Source organism: Poecilia mexicana, unplaced genomic scaffold (genome assembly GCF_051168715.1).
Source record: "Poecilia mexicana isolate PSO_F unplaced genomic scaffold, ASM5116871v1 scaffold_9, whole genome shotgun sequence".
Taxonomy (NCBI): Eukaryota; Metazoa; Chordata; class Actinopteri; order Cyprinodontiformes; family Poeciliidae; genus Poecilia; species Poecilia mexicana.
In genome coordinates this window covers 25,304,551-25,331,807 of record NW_028263378.1, presented here as the reverse complement: position 1 = coordinate 25,331,807, position 27,257 = coordinate 25,304,551, and the positions used below count along the sequence as shown (strand labels likewise).

The 27,257-nt window shown below is 39.8% G+C and overlaps 1 protein-coding gene across 1 annotated transcript in view; it reads right to left on the bottom strand.

Moving 5' to 3' along the window:
- The window catches only part of dock5 (dedicator of cytokinesis 5), a 66,750-nt gene that overhangs the window by 6,896 nt on the left and 32,597 nt on the right, over positions 1–27,257 (bottom strand). Inside the window, exons 16-45 of the mRNA XM_014999551.2 lie at positions 27,055–27,127; positions 26,827–26,930; positions 26,408–26,588; positions 23,389–23,486; positions 23,214–23,303; positions 21,708–21,808; positions 21,470–21,604; positions 21,229–21,340; positions 20,883–20,953; positions 20,528–20,634; positions 20,231–20,367; positions 13,854–13,949; positions 13,600–13,698; positions 13,038–13,208; positions 12,821–12,921; positions 11,282–11,340; positions 10,864–11,018; positions 9,794–9,879; positions 9,466–9,622; positions 8,613–8,653; positions 8,447–8,537; positions 8,226–8,345; positions 7,885–7,974; positions 7,547–7,651; positions 7,088–7,229; positions 6,395–6,476; positions 6,185–6,269; positions 5,213–5,299; positions 4,946–5,122; positions 100–183 (exon numbers count right to left, since the gene is read on the bottom strand). Of these exons, the coding sequence (XP_014855037.2) occupies positions 100–183; positions 4,946–5,122; positions 5,213–5,299; positions 6,185–6,269; positions 6,395–6,476; positions 7,088–7,229; positions 7,547–7,651; positions 7,885–7,974; positions 8,226–8,345; positions 8,447–8,537; positions 8,613–8,653; positions 9,466–9,622; positions 9,794–9,879; positions 10,864–11,018; positions 11,282–11,340; positions 12,821–12,921; positions 13,038–13,208; positions 13,600–13,698; positions 13,854–13,949; positions 20,231–20,367; positions 20,528–20,634; positions 20,883–20,953; positions 21,229–21,340; positions 21,470–21,604; positions 21,708–21,808; positions 23,214–23,303; positions 23,389–23,486; positions 26,408–26,588; positions 26,827–26,930; positions 27,055–27,127 (3,237 nt within the window). The remainder of the gene's footprint in view (positions 1–99; positions 184–4,945; positions 5,123–5,212; positions 5,300–6,184; positions 6,270–6,394; positions 6,477–7,087; positions 7,230–7,546; positions 7,652–7,884; positions 7,975–8,225; positions 8,346–8,446; positions 8,538–8,612; positions 8,654–9,465; positions 9,623–9,793; positions 9,880–10,863; positions 11,019–11,281; positions 11,341–12,820; positions 12,922–13,037; positions 13,209–13,599; positions 13,699–13,853; positions 13,950–20,230; positions 20,368–20,527; positions 20,635–20,882; positions 20,954–21,228; positions 21,341–21,469; positions 21,605–21,707; positions 21,809–23,213; positions 23,304–23,388; positions 23,487–26,407; positions 26,589–26,826; positions 26,931–27,054; positions 27,128–27,257) is intronic.

The following is a 27,257-nucleotide window of genomic DNA, read 5'->3' as shown; positions in this document are numbered from 1 at the left end:
CGAGGGAGGACATAAGTAGAGAGCACAGGTGTCTGGCAAAAAAGAGGAGAGGAAAAAAAAAAAAAAAAGGTTCTTGACAAAGATGACGGAAAAATGTACCTGCAGGGCGATGAGCTGCTTAAGGACTCCAATGCGTTCGCGGTCACCCGGGTGCTCTTGGATGTAGGTGTCGGTGAAGAACGCCTGAAGAAGAAGATGGAAACTGGGTGACGACTGGGCGGCATGTTGAGCGCGCTCATTAGAAAATGTGGCTGCGAGCAACAGAGAGCCGGCGCTGCCACGGCGACACAAAGAGGCTCCAGCGTGAACGGGACTCCACAACTCAGAGCAGAAACCAGAAAACGAGTCAAACAGAAGTGGGCAGCCATTGTTAAATGTCAGCTAGATGACCATTAGTCCAGCCTGGAGACGTTTGACCACATCGTCCTCAGCAGTATCCCCAAACCTCGATGCAGATGAAAATGTTAAGTCACATCAGTTTTAATAACATGTATGACCTTACGTATAAAAATATACTGCTAAAACCAGATATGGAAAAAAAATAAGGCAACACTTTATTTGACGGGGTTTTTAAAAGTGTCAATATTTACAAAATAATGCAAAGTTGGCACTTTTAATGGACTTTCAATGCAACTTTGCATTAAAAGTGTCATTATTTACCAAATGACATTTCATGATGACTGTCATAGACATCATCAGTCTTATGCACACCCCGTCAAATAAAGTGTTACAACAAATCTCATTTTTTATTTCCCTGTCTGATATGAAAAAACTTTTCCTGTTTTAGGTCAGTTTCAATTACCAAAATTATTTCCATTTGCTTAATGTCTGATTGGTGACGGAGAGTAGGGCTGAGCAACGTGGCTTAAAAATTAAATCTCTAATTTTTTTTCCCTCCATATGAGATCTAATGACAAGAAACATTCTCAAAATGTGGCTTTTATATCAATCCTCCCTTCTATGCATTGTACGGCTGAGTCGGGTTATTTAATTACGACAACACAGTTGTAATATTAGCAACGAAAGATGCACCGTTACCAGGATAAAGTCTTAAAACTGTGAGGAAAAAAAGAGTGAGAAATGAAGAAAAATTTTAGATAACTTTTTGTGTATGTGCTGGAGTTCTCATAAGTTTATTATGTCATTCTCCAAATATTCCAACTGTATTCTTTTAATATTGCAACCTTATTCTCACAATTAAGAAAAAATGGATTGATTCTTATATTTTGTCGTAGAGTTGGCCTGAATTCAGTTGAAACGGTTAAACAAGATGGCCGCCGTGGACGTCTGAACTATAGAAACCCAAAGAGAGAATTAGTAGGGAAACCAAAAAATCTTAAAATATAATCAATCCTAATAGAATTATTTTTTTAAGACGTTTATTTAAATTTTCCTCTTGTAAAACGGTCTGGATATCCTTCTGCAAACTTCTGACGACCGTGTGCTGGAACACCGACCCGTTCCTCCCGACTCAACCGGAGTCAGGTGCTCACACACACCTTCACACCTCCCACCACATTTTGTTTTACAAACAGCAGGATTTTGTGGCCACTAGAAACCCCCCCCCCCCCGACTAATTTAATGGTAAACATGCGGTCATTGTCCATTAGGAAGCTCCATTTGTGCCGGATCTTTAACTTCCTGGCTGAAGTCTTCAGTATTTCCACTTAATGTTTTTTTTCTTCATGGTGCCATCAAGTTTCTTTGCCTCCAGCAGGAAAACACCCAACGTTGTCAAGGCGGAAAGGTTCCTCTTTTTCCCCTCCAAACATAATGCTGGTCATTATGGACAAACGGTTCAATTTTAGTTTTATCACGCCAGATATTAATGTCTTTGTCTCCGAGTTCATTTACAAACTGCAGCTCGTCTTTCTGCAAGCTTCTGTTGCTTTTTGAACTAATGACTTCTTCCTCTCTGACTGGCTCTCCAGGCGCTTCTCTTATTTTTCTTTTTTACTGAGGATAAAAACTTTTATTGTACAGCCTGCGTCTTTATAAGGTCTTCTGCTTTCGTTCTGGACTTGATGCTCACTTTTCTCATCATGATACTTTCAACTCTGGGGAACAAAACTCGTTTCCTTCCTAAACCATATGAAGGCTGGATATTCATATGTGGTCTACAGCTGCATATTATTATTATTATTATTATTATTACTAGAACAACAGGAAGTGGAAGCCAAGGATGAAGTAGTCTTCTGCGCAACTGTCGTCTCAATATCTCGGCTTACATTTCTTTAGATTTTTTTGTCATGTCACTTAAAAAAATTGTATATCTAAAGTGTTAAAAAGTACATAAATTGTTCCTATTTATATCTAAATTTATCATTCAGGAACTTACAAAAGTCGTGATATCACTATCTGGGCTTTCGTAGAAGATTCCCAGTCGTATTAGTCTTACTATATGCCTACTTCAGGATTAAAAAGAAATCCCTGTAAATATGGTAATTACTCCAAGATTTAGCAAATAAACTGTGAATCCTAACAAACCTAAAACCAGAAAAGTTTGGGCTGATTTACTGTCAGATTGTAACAAAAAAGAAGAAGAAGAAGAAAAAAAAGAAGTTATATCTTTTTATACATTAAAAATAAATATCTGGTTTCAACCGTATGCTTGGTTGAAAAAAAACAAAAAAAAAACCCACAAGAAATCTAGGTTTCAGTTTTCTTGTTCTTCATCCAGAAATCTTCTCCTTCACTTATTATTCATCAGAGTAAGAAGGAGAAAGTGTTCACTGGAGTAAAAGCTTTTGGCATCGAGCGGTGGTTCGATATTGTTGTGGACATAAAAACATTTATTATAAAGGGAAGCGGAGGACGTGAAGCTGGAGGAGTTGGAGAGGACGTTACTGTCGGCTACAGTAGCGGCAGAGCGGCGCAGCGGCAGCTACGAGATCAGTTCAGAGAAATAGTTTTGTCTCAGTCGGTATATTTCTATCAGGAAACAAAAGATAAAAATGTAATTTTGCAAAAGCAGATCTTAAGAGATTCAATAATCCTCTCCAGTTATTCACTACTGAGTACCTTTACTTTACTCCCTTAGCAGAAAAATATTAATCCAAAAACATGCAAGGATTTTACAAAAGAACAAGCAGACAGGAAAGTTCAAATACAGGACGGTGGGAGAAAAGACTGAGGGCCCAGATTAAACATCTGAGTGATCAATTCGTGTGTTTGCTTATGTCTGAGCAAATATGAAATAAAATTGGATCGAGTCTAGGCACCAAGTTAGATTTAGAATTAGAAATATAAGGTTTTTTTAATGGTTTGTTTTCTTCACCACGATTGAAAAAAAAAAAAAAAAGAGAGTAGAGGAGCTATTCAGAGTTAAAGGAAACGCCTAAATTATCTAGAGAATACACACAGAGCTGCTATTTGCAGGCAGTAACACTAATCATGCTAATTGATAAAATAATAGGCAAAAGACGGTTTGAAATGTCTCTAGCATGAACCAGTAATTGTTTTAAAAAGAAACGACATCTGTCAAAATGTTTTTTTTATTGCGTAACTGAGTAGCAGCAGCTCTGCTGATATAAAGCATTGAGGATCCGTCACTGCAGGCAGATTCCTGTTCAGGTATAAATAAATTAATCCTTTCTCCGTGATACGCATTTGAGTAAATTTTAGTCTTGTGAAAGGGAATGTAATTCTTTTTTAATCATGTTGTGTTTGCATAGGTAAAGCACCTGGAAGATTTTATTGTGTTTGCAAAACTGCAACCTAGGGCTGTTTTTGAGAATAAAAATAAAATTATATGTTGAATTTGCACATTGCAATGCAAAGAAAAGTATTTTTTGATTGACAGAAAAATTTAGTTAAAATCTGACAAGTTCACAAAGTCAGAGATCAGAAAATGGTAACCAGATCTCTAATCTAATTAGTTAGAAAAATTGACAAAAATTGAAGAAATTGAGAATCAGCAGAATAGGATGTAGAACATGACATTGAAAATAGTTAAAACCTCGAAATTAGGCAACAACTTTTCCCTCATTTGAATGAAAAATAAAATAATTGTGATCACGTTGCACTGATTTAGTTCTTAAAAGTTAGTTGGTTACACAACACCTGTAATATTTATTTTGGAAAATATTGAAAATCATGTAACTTTTGCATTAAAATCAGAATATTTCATAGCTAATTTAAGCCTGTGCTGATCTTAAAATATTAAAATTGTATCAAGTCAACCAGACCCCATGGAGGCCAGGAACTATTTCTGATTAAATCCGCTGTCATTAGTAGGTTCACGCGTCATAACATACATCCAATTATTGTTCATTAATGATGCAGAAAGGCACTTAACAGAAAAAAAAAAACATATAATGGGAGCAGATTTCACAGCTCAAAATGCTTAAGGCCCGTCTGTTTGTTGGCTAAACACTGAGAAATTACTCATTTTGTTACATGGCACCTATTTTCTTTTTGTAAAACAAACAAAAAAAAAAGTGATAAAAAAAATATCTCTGTTTCTATGTTGAGTCTAAACTGGGCTACAGGATGACTCAGTTAAATTACGCATTTGGTTTGATGCAGTCCAAATTAAAATTAGCACCTTGCGGCGGCATGCCTCTCCAGTTCACACTCGGTGCCACTCAGTCTGACCTTTTGATTGCTAAATGTCAGCGCATTATGATTCTACCCAGGCAGACATCCGCGTGAGATCGTGTTATTACTACCTCACGACTGTTTAAGACTCAACCGAAAAGATGTTTGGAAAGGTCAAAGTGCCAGCGCCCTTTGACCACCAAAGTCAAGTGTGTGGAGTCTGAAGGCAAAAAAAAAAAAAAAAGAAGAATCAATTAATAAAAAGTCACTCGTGTTTGTTCTGTAGATATTGAATAAAAGAAAGGATATGTGCATAGATGACATGAAATATTTAAGGATCCAGTCACTGGAGGCAGAAAAAGTGCACTCTGCAGCAAATCTGTCAAACTAAATCACAAAGCCAGACCTTCTCGTAGTTGGAGAAGCCGCCCATGACGGCGGGGTCGACGATGCCGCTGAGCATCATGGACAGCGGGTTGATGGACAGTGACCGGTCGCAGGCCTGCTGCTGCACCAGGTTGCTGAGCTTCTCGTTGGCCATCTCCATCGTTTCTATGGCATTCATCAACGGACTGATCTCCTCCTGACACGCAGACGAGCATTCGTCATTAATAACTTAAGAAACGACAATACAACAACACAACATGATTTAGGAATGAGGGCTGCTTCTCACCACTGAGACGGATTTGACTTCAAACCATTTGAGGATCCCAGGGAAGCGGTAGGCGGTGATGTAAGTGGTTCTCTCAATCCACATGGTCTGTGGGGCGGAATATTAATACAATGCTCAAGGGGTAAAACGTTCATTGCTTTATTCATTTAAAGACTTTTTTTTTTTTTGTTGCTCCAAATTAGTGTTTTTCCATCGTCTTAGGGTGTTTTCACACCTGATGGTCCGGTTGACTCGGTTCAATTGGGGACCAAAATTGCAACGTTTGTTACATTTTCAGCTGCGCTGTGTCAAACGAACCGAATGAATCAACAAAATTGTTCTCCTCCCCGTCTGTGGGGGCGCTGCACCAAAAACTAACGAAGGAAACAACATGTAAACCACTGAAGAAGACATGAATGCAAAATGTAAAGAAAAATGGAGTAACGTCAGATTACGTGGTTGCTCAGTTAAATAGTTATAGGGAAAGAAAAAAAAACATTTGATTCAGACTCATTAAGAGAATTTGAGGAAAGAAAAAGTTGGAAAAGGAAAAAGGTGGCAGTAGTGAGACAGTGATGGATGCAAGCTGCTGTTAAAAACTAAAAGAAGAAGAAGCGGTGTCGGATTTTAGCGGTGGCTGGTTTCTTTTTGTCTTTGGTAAAGACACAAGCAATTTCTCCCGCTGGCCTTAGACTCTCACGTTTGTTTTGGTTGTATTTACCCTGAATACCCTGCAATATAGTTCACTTCCGACTTCTGGAGCGGTCTCCAGTCCTATGGCATTAAAAACATACGCATGCAAACCGGGACCGAGGTTTTTAGGCGGACCACGGTTCGCTTCTTTTGGTCCGCATCAGAGTTGAGTTTGATTGTTCACGCCTCCCCAAGCGAAGTCTAGTAAAACAAACTGCAGTCCAACTGAAGGAGACCAACCAGGGCTGGAGTGAACTTTGCACCCTCACAGCCTCAAAAATAAATGTAAAAAGTGCTCACAGCAAACTCGTTGTCCGGGTCCTTTTCACCTTTCCTGAAGGGCCTGGAGTACTGGAACTGGTCCACTTCATTGTGTCTATAATAGCTGCAGGGGAACGAGAGAGGACAGCGATGAGTTAGCACTTTGTTCACAGGACTACACCCCCACCTGCGCCCCCACCCTGGGATTGAATAGGAAATAAATCAGCCTTTAAATGTTGTGTCACGCACTTTAATATCTGCTCTGGAACCCCCTTGTCTTTGAACCGTTGTGGCACCGTGAGAACAGGCTTCACAGTGAAGCACTGGATGTCTGTCCAGTTCAGTTAGGGATAAAAACCAGAAACAACGGGTGAGACGAGACGAGACAAATTGCTCTGAATCATTCCGTGTGGTTTTTTCTCTCTTTTTTCTTTCTCGTTGGAAGTTGCGAGGCTGCAATTAGATAGAGTGGTACTCGAAGCTGAATGCTTACAAGGGAAGATGAACACACGTCGTACCGAGCTGGTACAGTTTATTCTGAGCACAATGCCTCGTCGGGATTCATCTCTGTTCAGCTTTTTCATATTTTGTCACGTTAAAACCACAAACATCAACTTATTTTTTTAAAAGTTTTATTGTTTTTGGGCCATCGTTTGTCTTTCAGGGTTTCGCTAGAACTGCTTTGTACATTTAGATGAGATTTTTTTTCCCTCATTTTTCATCGCAAAGCGGCTCAAACTTTGAGGTTTCACCACAAATTCTCATTCTCATTTGGGTCTGGGCTTTGACTGGGCCATTCTATCACATGAATATGTTTTGATCTAAGAAATTCCATAGCAGCTGTAGGTGTTTTTTTTTAATTATTATAAAAACAGAGAATATTGTGATTTTTAGGGAGAAAAAGACTGGGTAACTTTTAAGTGCTTGACTTCTGAAGGATACGCTGCCCAGGCGAGTTGCAGATGTCGTCCCCAGGGGGCGCTGTGCTCGTCATCCGGACTGCGTTTGGGAACTGAGAGAGCAGCTTTAAGCTGAAATCTTCCAGCCACTCATACTCTTTGCCTCGGTAGATGAACATTTTGTTCTGCAGGATATATGGAAAAAAGGAAAAAAAAACAGACATTGTGTAACCAAAGCCTATAAATAAAAAGAATTGTCATCAAGGTTAATTTACATACTTAATGAGGTTGTGTGTGTGGGGGCGGGGGGAATGATTAAACCTTCAACGAGACTGCATTCATTCTGACATTCTCTTGTGACATCAAGAAGCCAATAACCTTTATTGGAATTATTGCACGTTGCCCCAAGAAATATTTCAAAATGCCAGCCCGTTGCATAAGCCCAGCAATATGAGGTTGTCTCTAAGTCTCCATTTATTGAAACAGGTAATCATTTTCTTACCCTGAGGAAAGAAGGGAATCCAAGGCCATAATATCCGACAGCAAAGTACTCTGGCTGCGGCCGCATGGCGTGCATTATTTGCTCGTAGAACTTGGCTTGTTTTTTCTGCAACGACGAAGGGCGTTGAGACGGCATGATGTAATCAAGTGTGTTGCAAATATATCAGCGGTTACAAATTGAAAAAAGAAGAAGAAGAAACAATTACAGTACAGCTGAAAAGAAGAACGCTCTTTGTCCTTGTAGGCAGTTTTAGGTAAATCTCTTTAGAATTTTTTTTTTATTTTTTTTTTTACTTTAAATCTCGGATGCCTTAATTGCCGAGCACGCCCCACTCTTACCAGCAGCTCGCTCAGCTCCATGAAGTCAAACATGTGGATCTCGTGCATCTTGGCCAGCTGCTTGCCCAGCTCGATGGCCTTCTCCCACATCTGACAAGACAGGGGGTGCGCTCAATTAACACGGGGGCAGGGGGGGAGGAACCATAAAACACCAGCTTAGAAAACCGGAGCACAACCCAGACCGCCACCTGCCTCCAGCTGCACGGTTAATAAATGGTCGGCCGTTACGACACGGCGTCTTGCGGCAGGAGTCTGGGCTGACGCAAGCTTCCTTGTGGGTTTCGCCATGCGACCACAGACTAAGCTAAAGATGAGGCTGTTTTGTCATGCTAAGCAGTTACCTTCCCCTTGTCCAGGTAGCATATGATCTCCTGGAAGAGCCTCTCCTTGAGCTCCTGTTGGGTCCAAACGTGCTCCCCGTCCCGAGGGATCAGATGAGGGGCGCAAGGTTTGTCTGACCACTGCAGGAGTCAAAACACAGAAAAACTGGTTGAGCTTAGACACTGAAAGGAAGATAAATATATTAAAAAAATAATTTCTAGGAGCCTTTCGAGTAACAGACCTCCAGCAGTTCAGCATGCAGCAGCAGCGTGTATGCGGCCTCCGTGTAGTTTTCGCAATCCAGATGCAAATCTCGCAGCTTGTACAGATAGCTGGTTGAGAGAACGGAGAAGTTAGAGGCAGACGAGGGTAAAAACGAACGTCCTCGCCGATTCCCTCTGACTCACCGGATATAAATGTCCTCCCTCTTCTTTTCTTTGTAGAAATTCTACAGGCAAAAGAACAATTTCATTAGAAACACTGTCTTAACCTCTTATTATAATTAAATGAGTAGTTTCAAAAGGGATTGAGATTTTTTGAGGTAAGAAGGTTGTGATGGAAAATCTCTTAGGGAATATGATGGATTATTTTACAACGGAAGCCATTAGCTATTTATATCAAATATGTTTTTATTATTTTTTTAAGAGTCAAGAAAAAAAAGTGTTTAAGAAGTTTTAAATTTGCTCGTCTTGTTTTCAAGTAAAACGAAAGGATTAAACTTTACAATGTAATTAAAATGTTTCCATAACTTTTTTTTTACTTTAATGTTATATGACATCAGGAAAAGATGCTACTACTAATAAATTCCTTATTATTCTGCAAACAAAATCTAAAAAAAAAAAAAACAGTCATTTCATTCACCTTTAACAGTAAAATTCTCTCTGTCTCTTCCTGAACATGGTCACCCCGCTAATGAATGCATTCAGTTTTAAACAGGAAAATGCCTGATACCTTTCTTCCTCCAATTTTCCATACTAACGTTTATGATAATAATCTGTGGAAGTAGCGTCGAATGCAAACATGGGGACGGTTTAAAAATTCACTAGATTCCGTTTCCTTTCTAAGACGAGGGTTGTTTTAAAGCGGCAGACTCCTCCTGAAGCAGCAGCCGTTGGCATCGGCATCCGGGACAAACCGATCTGGACTTTTAACAAAAGAAGCTGCCAAGAGAGCAATCTACAGACAGTTTCTAGCAGAACCTGACAGTGACCAGCCCTTCACCCCCTTCTGGCGGGAGCGGGCTGCAGGCCTGCGGCTCACCAGCACGTTGACGGTGCAGCTCATGCGGTGCTCTGGACTCTCGTCGTGCGTGATGGTGCGGTACGCCAGCAGGTTCTCCAGCAGGCTGCTCAGCAGCAGGGCCAGCTCCTCTCCGGAGTGGGACAGGTATCTGTGGCGTCTGCAGTGCTCCAACAATCTTAACAAGCAAACACCGTGAAACTCAGGAAGCTGTTTGGCAGCCGATTCAAAATCACATGTGCTGTGTAGGTCGCTATGAATTTAACGAAGCTGCTTTAGCTTTGCATTGACACGGTGTACTTCAAAGACAGAGAAATACTCTCTGTTTTGCTCTCATCCTCTGCCTTACATTTTCTCCAAGAGGACTTTGTACTGCTCATCTCCTCGACCTCCTTCGACTTCTTGATCCAATTTCGTTATGAGTTCATTCTCAAACTGCAAAGTAAAGAGGGAAACCAGAGGGAAGCGTTTGTACAAATAAATCGATGCACTTCTTTCTTGTAGCTGGATCCCTGGTAGTTGCAATTTTCCTGCATCTATTCCTCCTGGGGTTCAACATAAACAACTAGAAACACATTAAAAATTCAAAATAAAACTACAAAAATAAACAAATACAGAACAGAGGGCATAGATTTAAAAAAATGAATAGAAAACTATAATGAAAAATGTTGTACGAAAGGATATTCACTTCAATATGTCAAGCAACTCCTACACACAATCGATATAACGCAATAGGAGGAATAATTAAGTATGGTTGTTTTTCTTGTAAATGCCTTTGAAATTCATTCTTCTGATGCATCTCTAATATAATCTCAGGCAAGGTGAACATAACTCTATATGATCTCGACATCTTCAGAGACTTAGTATGAACCTCTGGAAGCATAAATCTCCCTTTGATCAGTGAGCTAAGCTAGGTTGGTGGCATCGACTAACTCACTCTCTCTCTGGTTACCTAGCAACAGTCTGTTGGGTAACTTGCGCAGCAGCAGTTTCAGGTTTCGCCACTATGCCGCATAACCGTCTAAAAATGTTTTAAAAACCAATTATGTGGCAAAAAACTATGGACACAATACAGTTTTCACTCCAAAACAAAAAAACCTAGTCAGTAATTATCAATGTCGACTGATATGAAATGCTTGTATCGTGACACGTTTTTCGGCCACATCGTCCAACCTTAATTAATACTAAAAAAAATTATTTAGAGTATATAATCTCTGGTTGTTTTGAACTTGTGTTTCTTCTGATATCATTTTAAATATAAACCTGAAACCAACCCTGAACCAGGGCAATTTAATACGCATCATATGTGTTGCATTTATCCCTCCACGCCACCCCAACAACAAAAAAAAAAAAAAAAAAAAAAAAAAAAAAAAAAATCAGATTCATGCACAGAGCTCCACTCCCGAGGCGGAGTCTTACCGTTTCAAAAGTGCGCGCCGGGCTGAAGTTGTGCTCGCACTGCATCATATCGAAGAAGATGGGAATGGTATCCTTCCTGAGCTCCGGCTCCGGCACCAGCGTGACCTCCAGGATGGGGCCGACCATGGAGGGGATAAACTTCATTTTGTGCGGGCCTGAGGGACGGCAAATATTATCGCGCAGAAATATTACAGCGTGACTTGAGAAGGCAATATGCTGCCTCTTCACGTCTCGACAAACAGAGGAGGAATCTAATAATGTGCCCCAGAAAAAAACCCACCACCAACAATGACAACAACAGCGGCGGCACACTTTCTGAAACTGGACAATAAAAAAATATTGTCTCGTTATTCCCCTCGCGTCGCAGGCGGCCCCCTGATAAACAGCGTCGACGTTTTCGGAAGGACAAAAAGCTCACCGATGTTGTACCACATGTCTCTGATTCTGAATCCCATGTCCTTCCTCATGTCTCCGTATCTGAAACACATTCAGATCAAGCAGCTTGATAAACCTCCTGTCTTCTAAAGTAATAAAAAGCCTTAAAAATCGGCCCAATGAGCCACGTCTCTGTAGATTTGGCCATCGGTTTTGGAGCACTGTCTTGTTTGAACGCCCAGCGACGCCCCATGTGACGTTTGCTTGTAGAGATGACCAGACTTTTATTTAACATTTCTCCATTTCTCCCATTAAAGAAAAGGGCCCACAGCATCACAGATCCTTCACCGTGCTTCAGAGCAGCATACGGTGGTCATTATCCACAATGTGAAAGAAAGAAAGAAAGAAAAAAGATTCAAACCACTGTCAGACACATCCATGACAGTATGCTAAAATCTCACGGGCAATGTTTTTTCTGAAGTATAATTTCTGAGGCAACAAGAGCAATCTCTGGGATGGATTATTGTCATTATTATTATTACTGAGTGAGAAGTGCAACAGTGTGCTTTTGTTCTGTACTCTTTATTCTTTTTATTTTTCATTTTTGCTGCTTATCTTGTACTGCTCACTTCCTTCTATAACAATGGAAATTTCCCACTTGTAATTAAGCATATTTAGCGCCAGGATTGAACTAGCCCAGAAAGAAATCATAGAAAATTTTGAAAAAGTGGATATTGAATTTAGTGCAAAGTTTTGAGACAACAATTAGCAATAAATTATCCCTGAGATTCATCTCCATAATCCATAAAAAACACTTATGGATTATTAAAACCCTGAGCCACAGTGAAAACCTCTCTCTTCTGCTTCAAGCACAGAACCTTTCTTGCAGGTAGGAGGAGAATTGAGAGGAGATCAAATGGCGAGGAGCCATTATAAAATAGGGGGTACAAATTGGCGAAGAAGCAAACTAACCCGCAGCTGCTCATAGCATCTCATTGTTGCCATGGAGACTTCAAGATGCCACTTTTTGCTGCGGTCACCTGAGAGTGAATTTTTCTCAGATTTTTCCATCACGCTGCACATGGTGGCAAGATAAACACGGGCCCTCGTCTGGCTCCGTTCGTCACAGTTTCAGGTTTGTCTTATTTATAGTTCCGACTTTAGATACATAAGCAAGTTTAAGATTGAGTCTATTATCTTTTCGCTGCTTGAATATCGGATCAGAGCTGCGGTCCTTGGATGGCATGTTCTCTTGTCTCTCCTGTTTTGAAGAGTGGCTAAGAGAAAAGAGCCCGTGGTTTTTATCAGGGAATGAGGGACTAATGGATCACTGATCAACACTCTAATGAACTTAATGTAAAAATGCTTCAGCTGCATTTACTGAAGGTGGAATTAGTTCATAGAAAAAAAAAAAAAAATTCCTTTTAACTTTTACACTCAAATTATAGGTTTGACTCGTCCACATTTTTATACGCATCATCAAATAAAAATAATCTATTTTTCTTTAAGGCTTTTTCCATATTTTTACCAAGAATCGTGATCAGCACTGAAACTTTTAAAGATTACGTGTAAAAGATCTCACTTGTTCAGGATCTTAGTTCGTTTTTCCTGGGAGAACGATTCCAGCTGCAGCGTCTTGTGAGTGAGGAAGGCCACGGTCAAATGAAAGTAATTATTCCAGAGCTGCAATAAAAGTAAAACACACACACACACACAAAAGCTTTTAAATATTGATACAACCGAGGACTGATCTGTGTTTAATAAGCGGTCCGTTCTGGCTAAAGGGAAGCGGTGCGGACCTGCAGCTCAAAGTGCACTGGGTCCAGGAAAAGCTTGTTGAGCACGTCCGAGTACTGGTTGATGGCCCTCAGGAAGACCTGCATCTGCACCAGGTTCATCACCATCCAGTCGGCAGGGAACACGTTCCCCATGAGGTCCTTAAACATGATGAACGTCTCCATCAGGAAGTCCTAAAAAGAAAGAAAGAAAGAAAAAAAAAAAAAACGAGGGTTCAGGGAGGGGGGATAAAATCTTTACTGCAAACGCATCAGTTCTGTCTCTTAAAACACATTGAGTAACAGCAGAGAGATCAAAAACCAAACACACACACGAGGTAAATCAGCTGCGCCACTCCTGAACGTCACTCACACACACTCCTCCCCCTCCACCCGCTACCTCCACTTTTTAGTTTAATAGAGGTCCAGGAACATCCTGATTCTGTCAGTTTAATCAAGTGCATGAAATGTCTGTAATCAATATTCCCTTAAGGAGCAGTAAGTGGCCGGGTTGCTTTATTGCCCGTTATTGATGGGATGCTCCGGGACACGATGCAGCCGATGGCGGAGGAGCCGAGACACTTACAATGATATCCTGTCTCGTTTTGAAGGTGCTGATGTAGTGGGTGTAATGCGTGTCATCCATTTGCTTCAGGATGGCCGTCATGCAGGCGAGATAGTGGCCCTGCCAAAACAAGTGACAGCTATTACTCAGCGGATCTCTGCAGAAAATCCCCTCCTCAATAGGCAGCGTTTGCACAACAAAAGGCCCGCGTCGCGCTAATTCGCCGCATTGCTCGTTTTCTTTTTGTTTTTTTTCAGGAGCGTGGCGCGCCTTACGATGAGCGGCGAGGCTCGGTCCATGCTGATGACGGTCCGGTTGACCCTGCGAAGGAGACGCTCCATTATCTGCTGGATGTGGACTCGGGTCGGACCCTGCGCAGAGAGAGAGAGAGAGAGAGAGAGAGGCGGAGAGAGAAAGGAAAATGGTGATCAGCTGAAACATGTCGGTGTTAAAAGGGCCACTGCAAACCAAACATCAGCGTGTTTTATTGGGATTGTTGTGTGATAAGCCAATCTAAATTAGATCAGAACTGGAAGGTAAAGGGACGGAGGCGTCGTTTGTTGCAAATTCAAAACTGCAAACCTCGGTGGGCGCTAGGAGTACGGCCTCCCTGGTCAACATTTGCAGAGGCACAATTTGCTTAAATTACAGCTTGAAGAGCTTTTGGGATTCGTCTCTGCCACACAAGTAGAGACGGATATCTTTGCTCGGTCTCTGCTACAAAACTGAAGCTCAGTTAAACTGTTACCAGCATTTTTATACCTCACTTGGATTCAGGTCTGAACTTTGACTTGTTTGCTATAACATAATAATATATCAGCTCTCAACCTGTAGGGTCCAAGTAATTCCGATTATTCTATCCATCTTTCTGACGATTAATCGGAAAACAAAACTGGCAAATTGTGTGGATTTTTCATTTCATCACTTAAGCCTTTCCTACACAATATTAGAAATACATTAATAGATGCAAATAAATACCTAATTATATTTAGTTTAGTTTTATTGCCTAAACTGCAATGCTACACTCGTCTAATGTATGCTTAATCATTTGTAGCAAAGAATGCAGCTGCAGCTAAAAAACACTTCTAATCTGTTGACTATATTTTGGATTAACAAATTAATAATTAGACGGCATAAGATGCTTAGTAAGAGGTTTTGTTTGTGTGTTTTATTTTTTCTACAGAAGCTAAAACTTTGCCATTTGATGAGTTCTCAGTTTTTTATTTATTAATCCTAATTGGGAAAAGTGTATTTTCATGCAGTTTTGGCTTAATTATTGCTCTGACTGTGTTGTTCTTCCAGAAAATGGCCTTTTTTTTTTTTTAGTCTACACTCGAGTTAACGATCAACTGATTGCTAAATTTGTTGACAATCATTTCAATGATTAATCACAATTAATCGTTTCAACTCTAGTTTCAGGTGGTCTTCTAGGATTGCTCTGTGTTTTATCGCCATTCATCTTTCCACCAACTCAGACAGATGCCAAAGAAGGCATCCCCCACAGAATGATGCTGCCTCTACCATGTAGTTGCATGTTTGTTCCGTTTTTGGATCATGCATTGCATGCTGACGTTTAAAGCTGAGGACATCGTTTTATAACCTCTATCTGCTGTGTTTCTTGGCCTACATGATGGCAACTAATGTTCTATAAAAAACTTCTTAAGCCATCTGCTGTACTGTTTTCTATCTAAGGGAATCAGAGGAAAAGTGGGCTGAATGTACATGGTTGCCATGTTTTTTCAGATTTTTATTTGTGAATAAGTTTAATGACAGAGCGATACCGTCTGCTTTATAATTTACACAACTTTGTGTTGGTTTAATCATAAAACAGAATCAAAATTTCAGCAGTAGGATCAAACTAGAGCTCACGTCTGCACCCTCAAGGATTAAAATAAACGAGCCACAAATGGAGGGAATGTTGAGAATTATCGGTAACTTCATTTAAAACAATAATCTCTTTTCTAAATGATTTCTAATCACAGGCATGTGCAATAAAAAACATTTTAACTCTGAGATTTCAATCTGCCCCGATGAGAAGCAAAACAGTCGTCTCAACCTCAGAAGGGCGGCGATTAAACAATCATTATATTTATAAAACAATGTAGAAATTAATCTACATTAATATTTTGGCAGCGGCTTGCAGAGTCAACTTCAGCAGCTACAACTTGATGCAGAAGTTCTCTGAAACCCCCCTTTTTTTTCTTTAAGCGCGTTTTCATTTCTCATGCTTGGACAACATTTCAATCAGGTCTTAGTCTGGACTTGGACTGAGGTTACGGCGACGCTGTGATTCGTTTTTTTTTTTTTTTTTTTTTTTTTTTTTAGATTCCCTGCTGCACTTTTGGGATCACCGTCCTGTCGCCTGACCCAGTTTCAGAAAAGCCTCCGCTGTCGCACAGATGGCCTCGCATTTCGCTCCAGAAAACTTTGTTCCACTGGACTGTGTCTTTGTCTGCAAGGTGCCCGGGTCCTGTGGCGGGAAATCGGGTCCAAATCATTAACTCTCCGTCACCTTCACAGCCGAGGAGCTCACTGCCGATACGCTGTTTGTTTTCAGACAGACGCGGCCCTCGTTTCGTATTTATGTGCAGAATGTTTATTTTCCCCCAGAAGTGCTGTCGATTGGTTCAGATTCGACTTCACAAACGTACACTTGCAGTTTTATTCACGGAGAAAAGAGGCTTTTCTTCTGGCAGCCGCTGTACACGTCCCATCTTCTTTTTCCCCACATTTGATATGTCGAGTCTTGAAGGAATTCATTTGCAGCTCTTTGGCTTTTTTCCTGGGAATTTTCACTGAGTATTGCACGATCATGGGGTAAAATTTGCCTGCTGTATTAGGATGGACCATCACATTGATTCAAAATGGACCAAGCATTTCCCAGATAGACCAGCGGCCGACATGTTTTTTTCATTTTCTTTTTTTTTTTCTTAAACCATCTTTCCTCTTTAACCTTGGGTTCCTCACAAACCTAAACGTTGTGAAACGGGGAAGTACCAGTCTCATTAAAAGTCTGTTTGATCAGCATCCTCTGCTCTGAATGCAGAAATAAGCCAAATCCTCCACGGCATTTTAAGCAGTATTTTATATTTTTATTTACTTTAAAGGGCCGGTATTGCGTATTTTTGTGGCACATACGGTCATTTTATGGCACAATCAAGTAACTACGTTACCTTCAGTAGTTATAAACATGCTGTACAAAACAAAACTTACTTTTAATTTGACTTTGCATCACAGCTGTCTCTGCTGCTTTGAAATTGGCCCCTGTCTCTTTAAGAACCTCTTGCCCTTTTCATTTTCATTACAACAACACTTCTCCATGTTGTCCACTGACGTCGTACGCAAGCGCTCTTTGGAGCTTAGCAGACGTGCAGTTCCACCAGGTTTTATCTTACTGCTGCTGCCGCTGGTCTAGAGGAGCAGTGTGAGGAGGGCTGAGGAGAGGGGTGCTCTGTGAGGCTGGGGGCTCGGCTCGGGATCGAAGCTCCAAGGAGAAGCTTTGGGTAAATGGGCGACGCATTGATTGCCAAGGGAGATTCAAGGATTCCCCTTTAACAGATAATTCAAAAGAATTCATTTATTTCATTTCTGATCTCATTTCGTGTTTGAACTTGGTCAGGTTGCTTGCAATGATCCGTGTGTTTGTCTTGTGCCCTATAGTATTATAATTATCTTTTTTTTTTGTTATCTTAACTGCTACTGTAAATCAAATTTCCCTCTGTGGGACATTAAAGGCCTGAATTGTATTAGAGCAGAATGGAACAGAACAGAATATATTATTTACACATGGAAACAATACAGAAACCATAAGGCTGATAAAACAGCAGCATCTCCAATATCACATTATAAAGTTAATAGTAAGCCAGCATTAAAGAAAAAAAAAAAAAAAGAGTCAAAAACAACAAATTTATAAGAAGCAATCGAAATCACATGTCATTTGAAATTAGCATTATTTTTAAGCGTTTTCTAAAAGAATGAATATTACTAGTGGGTTGAAGAGCTGGTGGTAGGTTATTCCAAAGAGAGGAGCCTTTATAATTAAGTGTCCTTCGCTTAATTACTGTTCAGATGCAACAGTGTATTTTTGAATAATCAGAGTAATAAGAGGGGAAAAATGAATAATTAGGAAAAACATTTTTGGTAAACTCCTGAGAAATCAGTAGCTAAATGCACAAATTTCCACAAAGAGACATATCAAAAGGGCACATTAAGTACAGTCCAGACCTTGTCTTGTATATAAATAAGAGCAGATGAAAGCAGTCTATTTGAAAAGCTCATAATAATAAAAAAATCATTTTCAATTTTTGTAATCTTTGAGATATGATCGACATGCAGCTCCCCAAACACTGAAATATATTAGACTTTTATATAACAAGCTATGATGTAATGTCAACATACAAGACGGTTAATAATAGCCATCAATTTTACCGTCTTTCTTTTTACAAGTTCATTATGTCGTCTCCATCTTAGTTCATAGTCATCCACAAAAACTCCTCGGAATTTGGTTGGAGGCTCTTGGCTAGTTAAGAGGATCAGCAGATGCTTCACTTCTTTAAAAGTTTCAAGGTTGGACTTAGTTTTTCTCAAAAAAAAACAAAAAAAAAAAACTTTTTTTTATATATATAGATAAATACATATATTTTAAATTTAAATGAATAAAGCATGTTGTGTTTTTATAAAAACATGTTTATTTGAAATTCTATGAGGGCTTCCTGCTCTGATTGCTCACCCTCTTGTTCAAATATATCTCAAATCCCCTTGAAGACAAACCTCTCTTATGTGTAACGTTCAAAGTGTTGCAAACCGCAGCCTAAATGAAGAGTGGCTCTGCATCATCGGCTTTTCCCTTCAATAAAGCATGCTTCAACTCATGCTATGTGCAGATAAGCAAGAACCAAATAAATGTTCCTTTGCATTTAGACGATTCGAGGGCCTCTTATCGTGTTTGTCTCTTTGATACTTCTGGTTCATTTCACTCTGCGGCAAAAAAATAAAATTACTATTCAGCTGCGACTCCGGATTCTTGCCGGGCAGCTGGGATATCTAATCCCTTCCAGCATGCTCGGGGTTTGCCTACAGGCCTGCTTCCCAGCGGAACTTTTCCTGGATAACCTCTGAAGAGAAGATGAATCATCTCCACGGGATCCGCAAAACAACGGTTTTTCCTCTCGGGTCCCCGTGGATGTCTGAGTGCCTTGGCCGTGGCTCGCGCGGCGCAGGCAGACGCCGTGAGGATTAAACACACTTTGCCCACCGATATCCAACACAACAATCCTGCTACGAGCCGTGGCGGGCATTTTTATCTGCACCCGGATGGGTAGGGAGCCTTAAGCATGAATTGGGTTTTTATGGACGTAACATAAGCTCGCAGTTAATCAATCTTTAATCCGAGTCCAATTATTGAGCATTTATTTTTAACTAAAATCACAGGTGGCATAACTATTAATACCTTTTTTTTTCCTCTCTCTCTCTTCAGCTTAAAAACAGGTATTTTTATTTGGACTTATTTTGAGCACCGAGACCTAAATCTGACAAGAATTTGATTTTGTTGATTTGGCCTCACGTTTTGGTTTAATATACACTTGATGGGTCTTTTTTTTTTTTTTTCTGTCAGATTTCAATTCAAAATGTTGGTTTTTCAAAGAATTTGCGACAGCAAGTAGGTTTCCAGGACTTTTTGAGCCCACAGCATCACAGATCCTCCGTCGTACTGAACTTTGAACAGGAAATGTCCAAAGTTCATTCTTTGTTTCATTCGAGTTAAATTGTTCTGGTCTGCTTTGCAGGAAAAAAAAAAAGCAGCATTCAGCTTCTGTGCACCACAAATCTGGAACAACCTTCCAGGAAACAGCAAAACGGCCGAAACACTGAGTTCCTTTAAATCAGGACTGAAAACCCCCCTGTTTAGAGCTGCTTTTCAAACATAAACATCTGATGATGACGATTTTAATAATGGTGTGGGACAAAATGTAACGTCTGTTACTCGTTTCACAATTGGTTTCTGTGTGATGCGTTTATGATGTTTTTCTGATGTAAAGCACTTTGAACTCCCCTGCTGCTGAAATGTGCTATGCAATAAATGTTGATGAAAGCCTTGATCTTAACTTCATCTGACTGAAGACACACAGGTCCAGTCGAAGTCAAGACTTTTGCACATTTACGTTTTCAATGGAAGAACTGACAAGTTTTGTAGGGTTTGGCATCATGGTCAAATAACCAGAGTGACGTATAGACAGGGTCTAAAGATTGTTACAGAGATCATGATGCTGCAGGTCATCCTGCTCACCATGGTTGGTGAGGAGACAAGCAACAAATAGCTAAAAGAAAAAGGCCTTGTCCCTTTCTGCTCTGCTGTGAGAGAGGCCTGAACGACAGACCTGCCCAAAATGCAGCTAGAAATCCCACTGTTGCCAACGTTGCCACTACGATTAGTAATGCTTCAGAAAAAAAAAAGTCAGTATCAGTCGGAAACAGCAGGTCAGACTTTTTAAACATCAGCGATTGACTAGAAAATTGCAATGTTCTTTTCAATTATCTACATCAGAGGAACTAAAAAAATAAATAAATAAAAAAGGTAGCACCTCTCTAATTCACACACTTAAAGCGTCTTCCATAATTTATGCTTCTATCCGTGGCTTTTTAAACTCCTTACCACATCTTTGCGGTCCAGGGTGTCCAGCACAGTGCTGAGCAGCTGGACGCAGGCCTCATAGTCGGGTTTACTCGAGTGGTCATCCAGCTGCCCGCTCAGCTGGTCGTTAACCAGCGGCAGCAGTACATCGCGACAATCTGGAGCCAAAAAGAAAAGACAACGGCATTTTTAAAATCAAACCATAAACTTATACTTGAGCTTTTCTTCCCCCTGGCCCCCACCTCATTCCTCCCGTTTGAAATGCCAATATGTGTTTTTTTGGAGTTTCAAAAAAACAAAACAAAAAAAAAACCTTACCTGGTTGCTTGAAAAGGTCGCTCTCAATGATTTTACACATGCAGCCCAGTTTCTGACGCACAAACTGCGAGTCGGGGATGCTCTCGATGAACTTTGAAAGGAGAACGCTGCGAAGAAGAAGAAGAAGAAGAAGAAGAAAACGGAGAAACGAGGCTGTTGTGACAATCACAATGCAAATCCATTTCAGAAGTTGTGATTACAGTCGCTGAGAGCCAATGAGGAGCACACACAGGACACCCCTGATTTTACAGTGCCGAGAATTAGAATAACACCTTTACTCTGAAGTAAGCATAATCAATTGCGCTGAGACAGGCAATTACCATTTCCTGTCGCGCAAAACCCTCTGGAGAGTTACCTGAGCTCCACGGGATCAAACACAGTCTGGATGTCATTAATGATGCTGGGGAGATATTTCAATATTGCCCCCTGCAACAACAACAACAACAACAAAAAAAAGAAAAGCATCAGACTGGAGCTTGGGGAGGTTTTTACTCTTTTTTTTTTTTGTTCTCTAGTAAAACAAACGGCGCTTTCCCTCGATTTACTGAAAGCGCCCACAGGGAGTTCTCTTCATATTGCCGTCAGTTGCACAACTTTTCAATAACATCCATAATGGCACGAGGTGCTTTCAGCTGGATTACTGACTTCTTCATGCAGAAGCCAAAAACAGACAGAAAATAAGCATAAACTGCACACTTTACCTTTATCTTCACTCCCTCGTCCAGAGGTCTGTCCATAAGCGTGTTGAAAGACAAGAAGAGCAAACGTATGGAGTTGGAGAAAGCGCCCGGATCTTCACTGTTCTCGGGAAATCTTTAAAAAAAAAAAAAAAAAATTAAAATAAAAAGGAAACCAGACTTTTCTTTCAGAAACCAGACCACATTTCAGAAAGCCCTCCTCCATAAAATATTCCAACGCAAAGTGAATTCATGCCCCACATACCTGAAGGAGAGGACTCTGGACTGCACAATGAACCTGAACAGATACTTGAGGGCTTTGAGGGCTGTGTAGAGCCGCTCTGTCAGGGAGGGCTCCTCTGGATGGCCCACATAGTAGTTTAGCACTTTGGTGAGCTTCCTGAGAAAAAGGAAGAAGCCTGCCGTCAGGGGCTGAGGAGGAGGGTTTCCTGCTAATTTGAAGAAGTGAAGCAAAAAAGAAAACCTTGTGCAGGTGAACTCACCTGTAAGCCAAAGTGGCGCTGAAGTGCTTGCTGATGTACGTTTCCAGGACGGGATTAAAATGCTGGAATTTGATGTCCCCAATAAGTGTGATTATGAATACCTGGTGATAAACAAGAAAGACTGTAAAAAAATAAATAAATAAAAATCTGTCTTTTATGTACACCGTCCTCCACAGTCACGGCCAATTTGTGTAAAAATGTCTACAGAGTCTTAAATTCATCTTTTATCACTTTCGCATAATTTTACACATGAAATATACTGCAGTTCTTTTACCAGGGTTGGGGTTAATCACAAAAAGCCAAATTGATGGCTCATTTTCAGTTTTCTGGCAAGATGCTCACTGTTTTTATTTAATAACAGGTCCACAGCAACACAGATCCTCCACCGTAAAAAATAAAAACACCATAACATAAGGCTGTGTTGCACATCATTTCAGTTTTTTTTGGTGAATATGTACAAGTAGAATTATGCAAACTTTCAAGCTTTCAAATTCCAAGCAGCAACCAATAATTTAAAAACGAGCAAAAACCTGCCAATGACGTAATTTGAGCAGTTTTATGCAACAAAATCAATAACAGTGACTTTGCAAAATATGTCATGTTTTGTGAGCCAATGACATAACATTTTGTCACTTTGCAAATAACTATAATAAATTTAGGTCACATGACTAGGGCTCTGTTAATCTAGATTTTGTTCAACAAATAATTCTTAATTTGGCCCCAGAACTTTTAATGAGTGCAGCATATTACAAAATAAATGACAATACGACCATGTCAAAAAATATAAATGGTATGTTTTCAAGGGGCACAGCCCTATTTATGACATATTTGACTTTATAAATTTTTAAAGAACTTTATTGATTAACTTATTGTATTATTGGCAAAATGTTACTGCATGAAAAACATACATCTAACTAGGTGAAGTGATATTTATTAGTGCTTAAGTTACTGCCTGTATTACATTTAAAAGTACCAAAGCCATTATAATGTTGGCATTACGGACTCATGTCATCGGTACAACTGTTAGCATAGCAACGATAGTTTCTTTTGCTGCCCAGATCTTTTGCCGATGAAGCAAACGCGCTCTCTGATTTTCTTTGAATCACCAAATTTGCAGCTGCAGCCAAAAGGCAGCCTTCACCGCGAGAGGGGGGAGGACATGATATTTAAATATGGAGCTGACAACAACCATTTTCTGGCTTTTTCTTCTCGAAGGCATTCAGCTGTTTACATGAAAAATGCAGGAAACTTGCTATGCAAGATTTAGGGGGGAAAAAGGGCTGAAAGAAGTTTAAATCCACATCGCTTTGTAGAAACAAGACAACTGCTTTCTGAGGTCATAGGAAGAATCTGTTTTTGATGCCTCACACTTTAGCCTTAAATCTTTGTAAGGAGCGGAAGGAAAACATCCAAGAGCAAATCTGCATACTTTATCTAACAACTGGAACTTTTTTCCTCCCCCCCCCCCCTCCTCCAACTCATCCTGCATCTTCAATAAGGACTAACCAGGGCATCAAACACCAAAGTGTCATAGGTGTCTTTCTCTGAAGTCTCCATCATGATGTTGAACAGAGCGTCAAGAGTGTCCTGGAGAAACTGTGGACAAAACAGGAACATGTCACACAAACGCCATTCAACAGAGCAGGAAACTGCTTTTATTTAAGCACATGTAAGAAATTACTTTAACAATCTCCCCTCCTTCCACTTCCATGAGCCTTTGCAAGATTTGGTCCAGATCCTGGGAATTGGACCTCCAGTTCAACAGACCCAGCAGATCCACTACAGAAAAAACAACAAACAAACAAAATCAAAATACATCGACAGTCAAGTAGAGGCATTGATAGGATCTTTAAAAAGTTGAGTTTTTATAATACAGCAGCATAACCAAGGGATATGCTGCAAGTTCTAAGGTTTTATGAACTGATGTGAACTAAATATAAAATGTGTTCAAGTTAAGTTTCTGTTGAATGTAGTTGGAATAACAATCTAAGAAAAACTTTGGGGTTGGAATAATGAAAAAGTCACTTTGTTTAAATAGCAAATGACTTAGGATTAATCAGAATATTTAAAGTATTCTTTGTATCTCACAAAGGATGCTTGTAAACAAAAGTGCATATCTATAAATTAATACCAAATAGACTCACTGTGCAGTATAGCTAATTAAATGTTTGTTGTTGCTCATTTTGCATGATTTACAGCATCAATATTATCGTTTTCAAAGTCATGTTTTCCTTCCACTCAACCTTCCATTATTATACCTAAATATAAGATTCTTTAGTGACTTACTTATCCTAATTATGGAAACAGACAATGACTGCTGAACAAGTGTTACTGCAGTCTTTCATGATTGCATAGGTTTTAACATTTCTGTATTAATAATCACTTTTATTAATCTTATGTTATATTGTTTTTGTTTTGTTTTGTTTTTTTTGGAGAAAAGTGTATTTTCATTGGTTGTAAGCTAATATAATCAAACCTAACAGAAATAATCACCAGAAAAATGTTGCATAGTTTCACTTATTGAATTTGATTATAAAAAATGATATTCTAATTTACTGAGATGCACCTGCATGCTCACACACCGTCATAGAAGTGCAATGTCCTCCTCATTTTCACAAATGACCTCTTTAGATCTGGAAGCGTGGCGCTCCTCTGCCTCTTTTCTTCATTTAAACAAGGAGCTGCAAAGCTACAAAGCTTTGGTTTTCGTGGATGTTGCTAAATCGCAAAAACACAAAGTTTTTGTTTTTTTTATTTAATCTATGCTGAGATTTTATATAAGTCACTACAAACGAGCCTCTTGACGTGTTTCTTCACCGATAAACGCAGTTCTGACGTCTCAACTTCTGCTGCTGCACAGTGTGAAGTTCAGAATATGCTATGCAGAAGTTTTCCTGTCATAATTATTTTACTAAGGAATCCTGCTTCATTGTGATCATTAAAGTAAAAGTTTGGTTGGATATAATATTTAATAATTTATCCAATTATTAATTTTTTATTCAGATTTTTTGGGGGTTTTCTTTTTTGCTTCTTCAGCCACCTGGCACTAATTTATGAATTATTCAGGCACAAAGTTTCTAATCGACTAAAGTATGATGCTTTTCTCACACTGTCAGGATTTTTGGAGGATTTTCTTTCTCCCTTATTTAATCTTTTTTTTATAGACTTATCACACCTTGTGTCCTCCAGTTGTCAGCTCTGCTAATTTTTTAAAGCCTGTAGTTGCTGCACAATATGACCTGGTATAAAAGGTCATGTCAGAACAAAATCTAAAGGAAAACTTTGAGAGATTACCATAATGAAGAACTGCGAGCGAGAAAGTCTCCTTATTTACATTTTTTCTCATCTGCTCTAATAAAAAAAATAATTTATTTTTATAAGTTATTTCAAAAACATGAAAAATATCTGTTATTCCAGCAGCAGCAGCATTAAGCTTTCTCTCCTCCACCAGACTCAGTCACATTTCTCTGGAAACCTAAGAACGGTTAGTTACCTTCTGCTAAATCTTATAATACCCGATCTAAGTCACTTTGAGGGAAAAAATAAATAAATCCCCTGCTGTGGATGTTCACGCTGTAAAAATGGCAACCTGCGTCTTTAGCACAGAATCGTTAGCGGCGGCTTTTCTAAAGAATGACTATAAAATACAGGAGAAATGCAACAAATGTGTTTCTTAAATAAATTTCAAGACCTTTAATGGTACTTTCAGAGAACAAATGCAGCTTTCAAAAGATACGCTGAATGTTTTAGAAAGACTCTTTCCTTTAATAAATTAAATGATCCTTTTTGTCGACTGCTTTAATTAACTGCTTTCTATAATTGTGACAAACAATCCAAAACAGAAGAAATCAGTAGGAGGGCACTCAACGCTTCCCAGCACTGTATATTTAACATTTTTCTCTTCCTGAGATTCACCGCTGCTTTGGGAAAAAAAAGCATTCTGAGCTTCAACCATTTACGTCCAGGTCCAACTTCTCCCGTCCTCTTTCAATCCTGCGCAGCTGAAGGTCGCCTGTTACAAATTCAATTACGCTAATTCTGTTAAACGTCGAAAATCTAAATACAAATTTAATTAAACTTGCAGCCGGTAACATCGTCGCGTCAGCGTATTATTAGCAACTCACATTGTTTTGCCGGCATTTTAAAGAGATCTGCATGGCGGTCGCAGCTTCTCTTGCCGTCCTTCACAGAATGTCTGAAGGTCATTTGAGCTGGTTGCAGCTTTTGTGAAGTAGATGAGGTTTGAAAAAAAAAAGATTCTAAAGCACTCGAGCTTTCCTCTATGCTGTTGGTATGGCTTTTATTAAAAGTGCATTCATGTTTTCTCTAACTATATAGAGCACAGAGTCAGAGACCCTCCTCCACCTGTTGCTGCACAAACATGTCGAAAAAAGCCTATGAATGTGTCTCCTACTTCATCAAAGTGACAGGTCCAACATTTTTCAGCGAGGACATGAAAAATCCATGCAAAATACTGCTCAAATATAAAAATAAATGGAAAACTAATAAAAGCAAATCTAAGACCTAACTAAATATTGACGTGATTAAAAGTTTAAGACCTTGCAGAAACCTTGTCCAAGTTATCCCACCATAAATAAATTTAAAAAAAAAAGTCTACATATGTATTTCTAACAGAACGCCTGTCGATCACCACCGAGCCACTTCAGCACAGGTAAAATTAGAGATGAGCCCAGCCGTACCATTCTGGGTGAGCTTAGTGGAGCAGGTGAGTGTCGCGATCTGGAAGCTGTCTTTAGTCACTGGAATAACCCCTGAATGGTGGAACGGCTTCCCAGTTTGCCTCTGAATCTGCTCCACTTCGGCCGAGGTGGCCGGCAGGCTGAGATAAACCTTTGCATCATCTGCCTTTTTCACATCAACCTAAAAAAAAAAAAAAAAAAAAAAAATTCACAACAGGGTGAAGGATGAATAATGAAGCACATTGATCGATGGAGATGTAATCTCATATTTATTGACCAAAAGAGAGGCCCACGCATAATCCACCTGCCAACGGGCAGCTATTCATGACACCTCGTTGCATAATTAGGATAATCACGCTCATCTTTTACGCTCTGTGAATTTATGATGCGAACACTCGAGCGCCGTCCTGGAATGCTACCTTGTAGACGAAAAGCTCATGCCTGCCGTCTTTCAGCGTGGTCCCGTCTCCTCTCATTAGCTTGACGTACGCCATGCCAAAGGGCTTCTCTGATTTGTCCCTGGCTGAAGGATACACAGGAGCGTGAGACAGAAAGGAGCGGATTCACCCCAAGCTATGCTTAACATGGTGGCAGGATCTGCCATAGGAAACAAAAAAAAAAAAAGAAAACACACAAGAGTAACTCACAGTCCTGGGAGGATCTGTGTCGGAACATCACCCTCAGGTGGCAGCGGCACACGTCTTCAATGGGAATTGTCACCTTGCAACAACGTGGGGGGAAAACAATAGAAAAGGTGTCAGATTGGTATGACGGGAACATTAAACACATGTTTTCTCTCGAGAATTATTTGGCTACACGGAGGTATAACAAAAAATTAATAAAAGCAAGA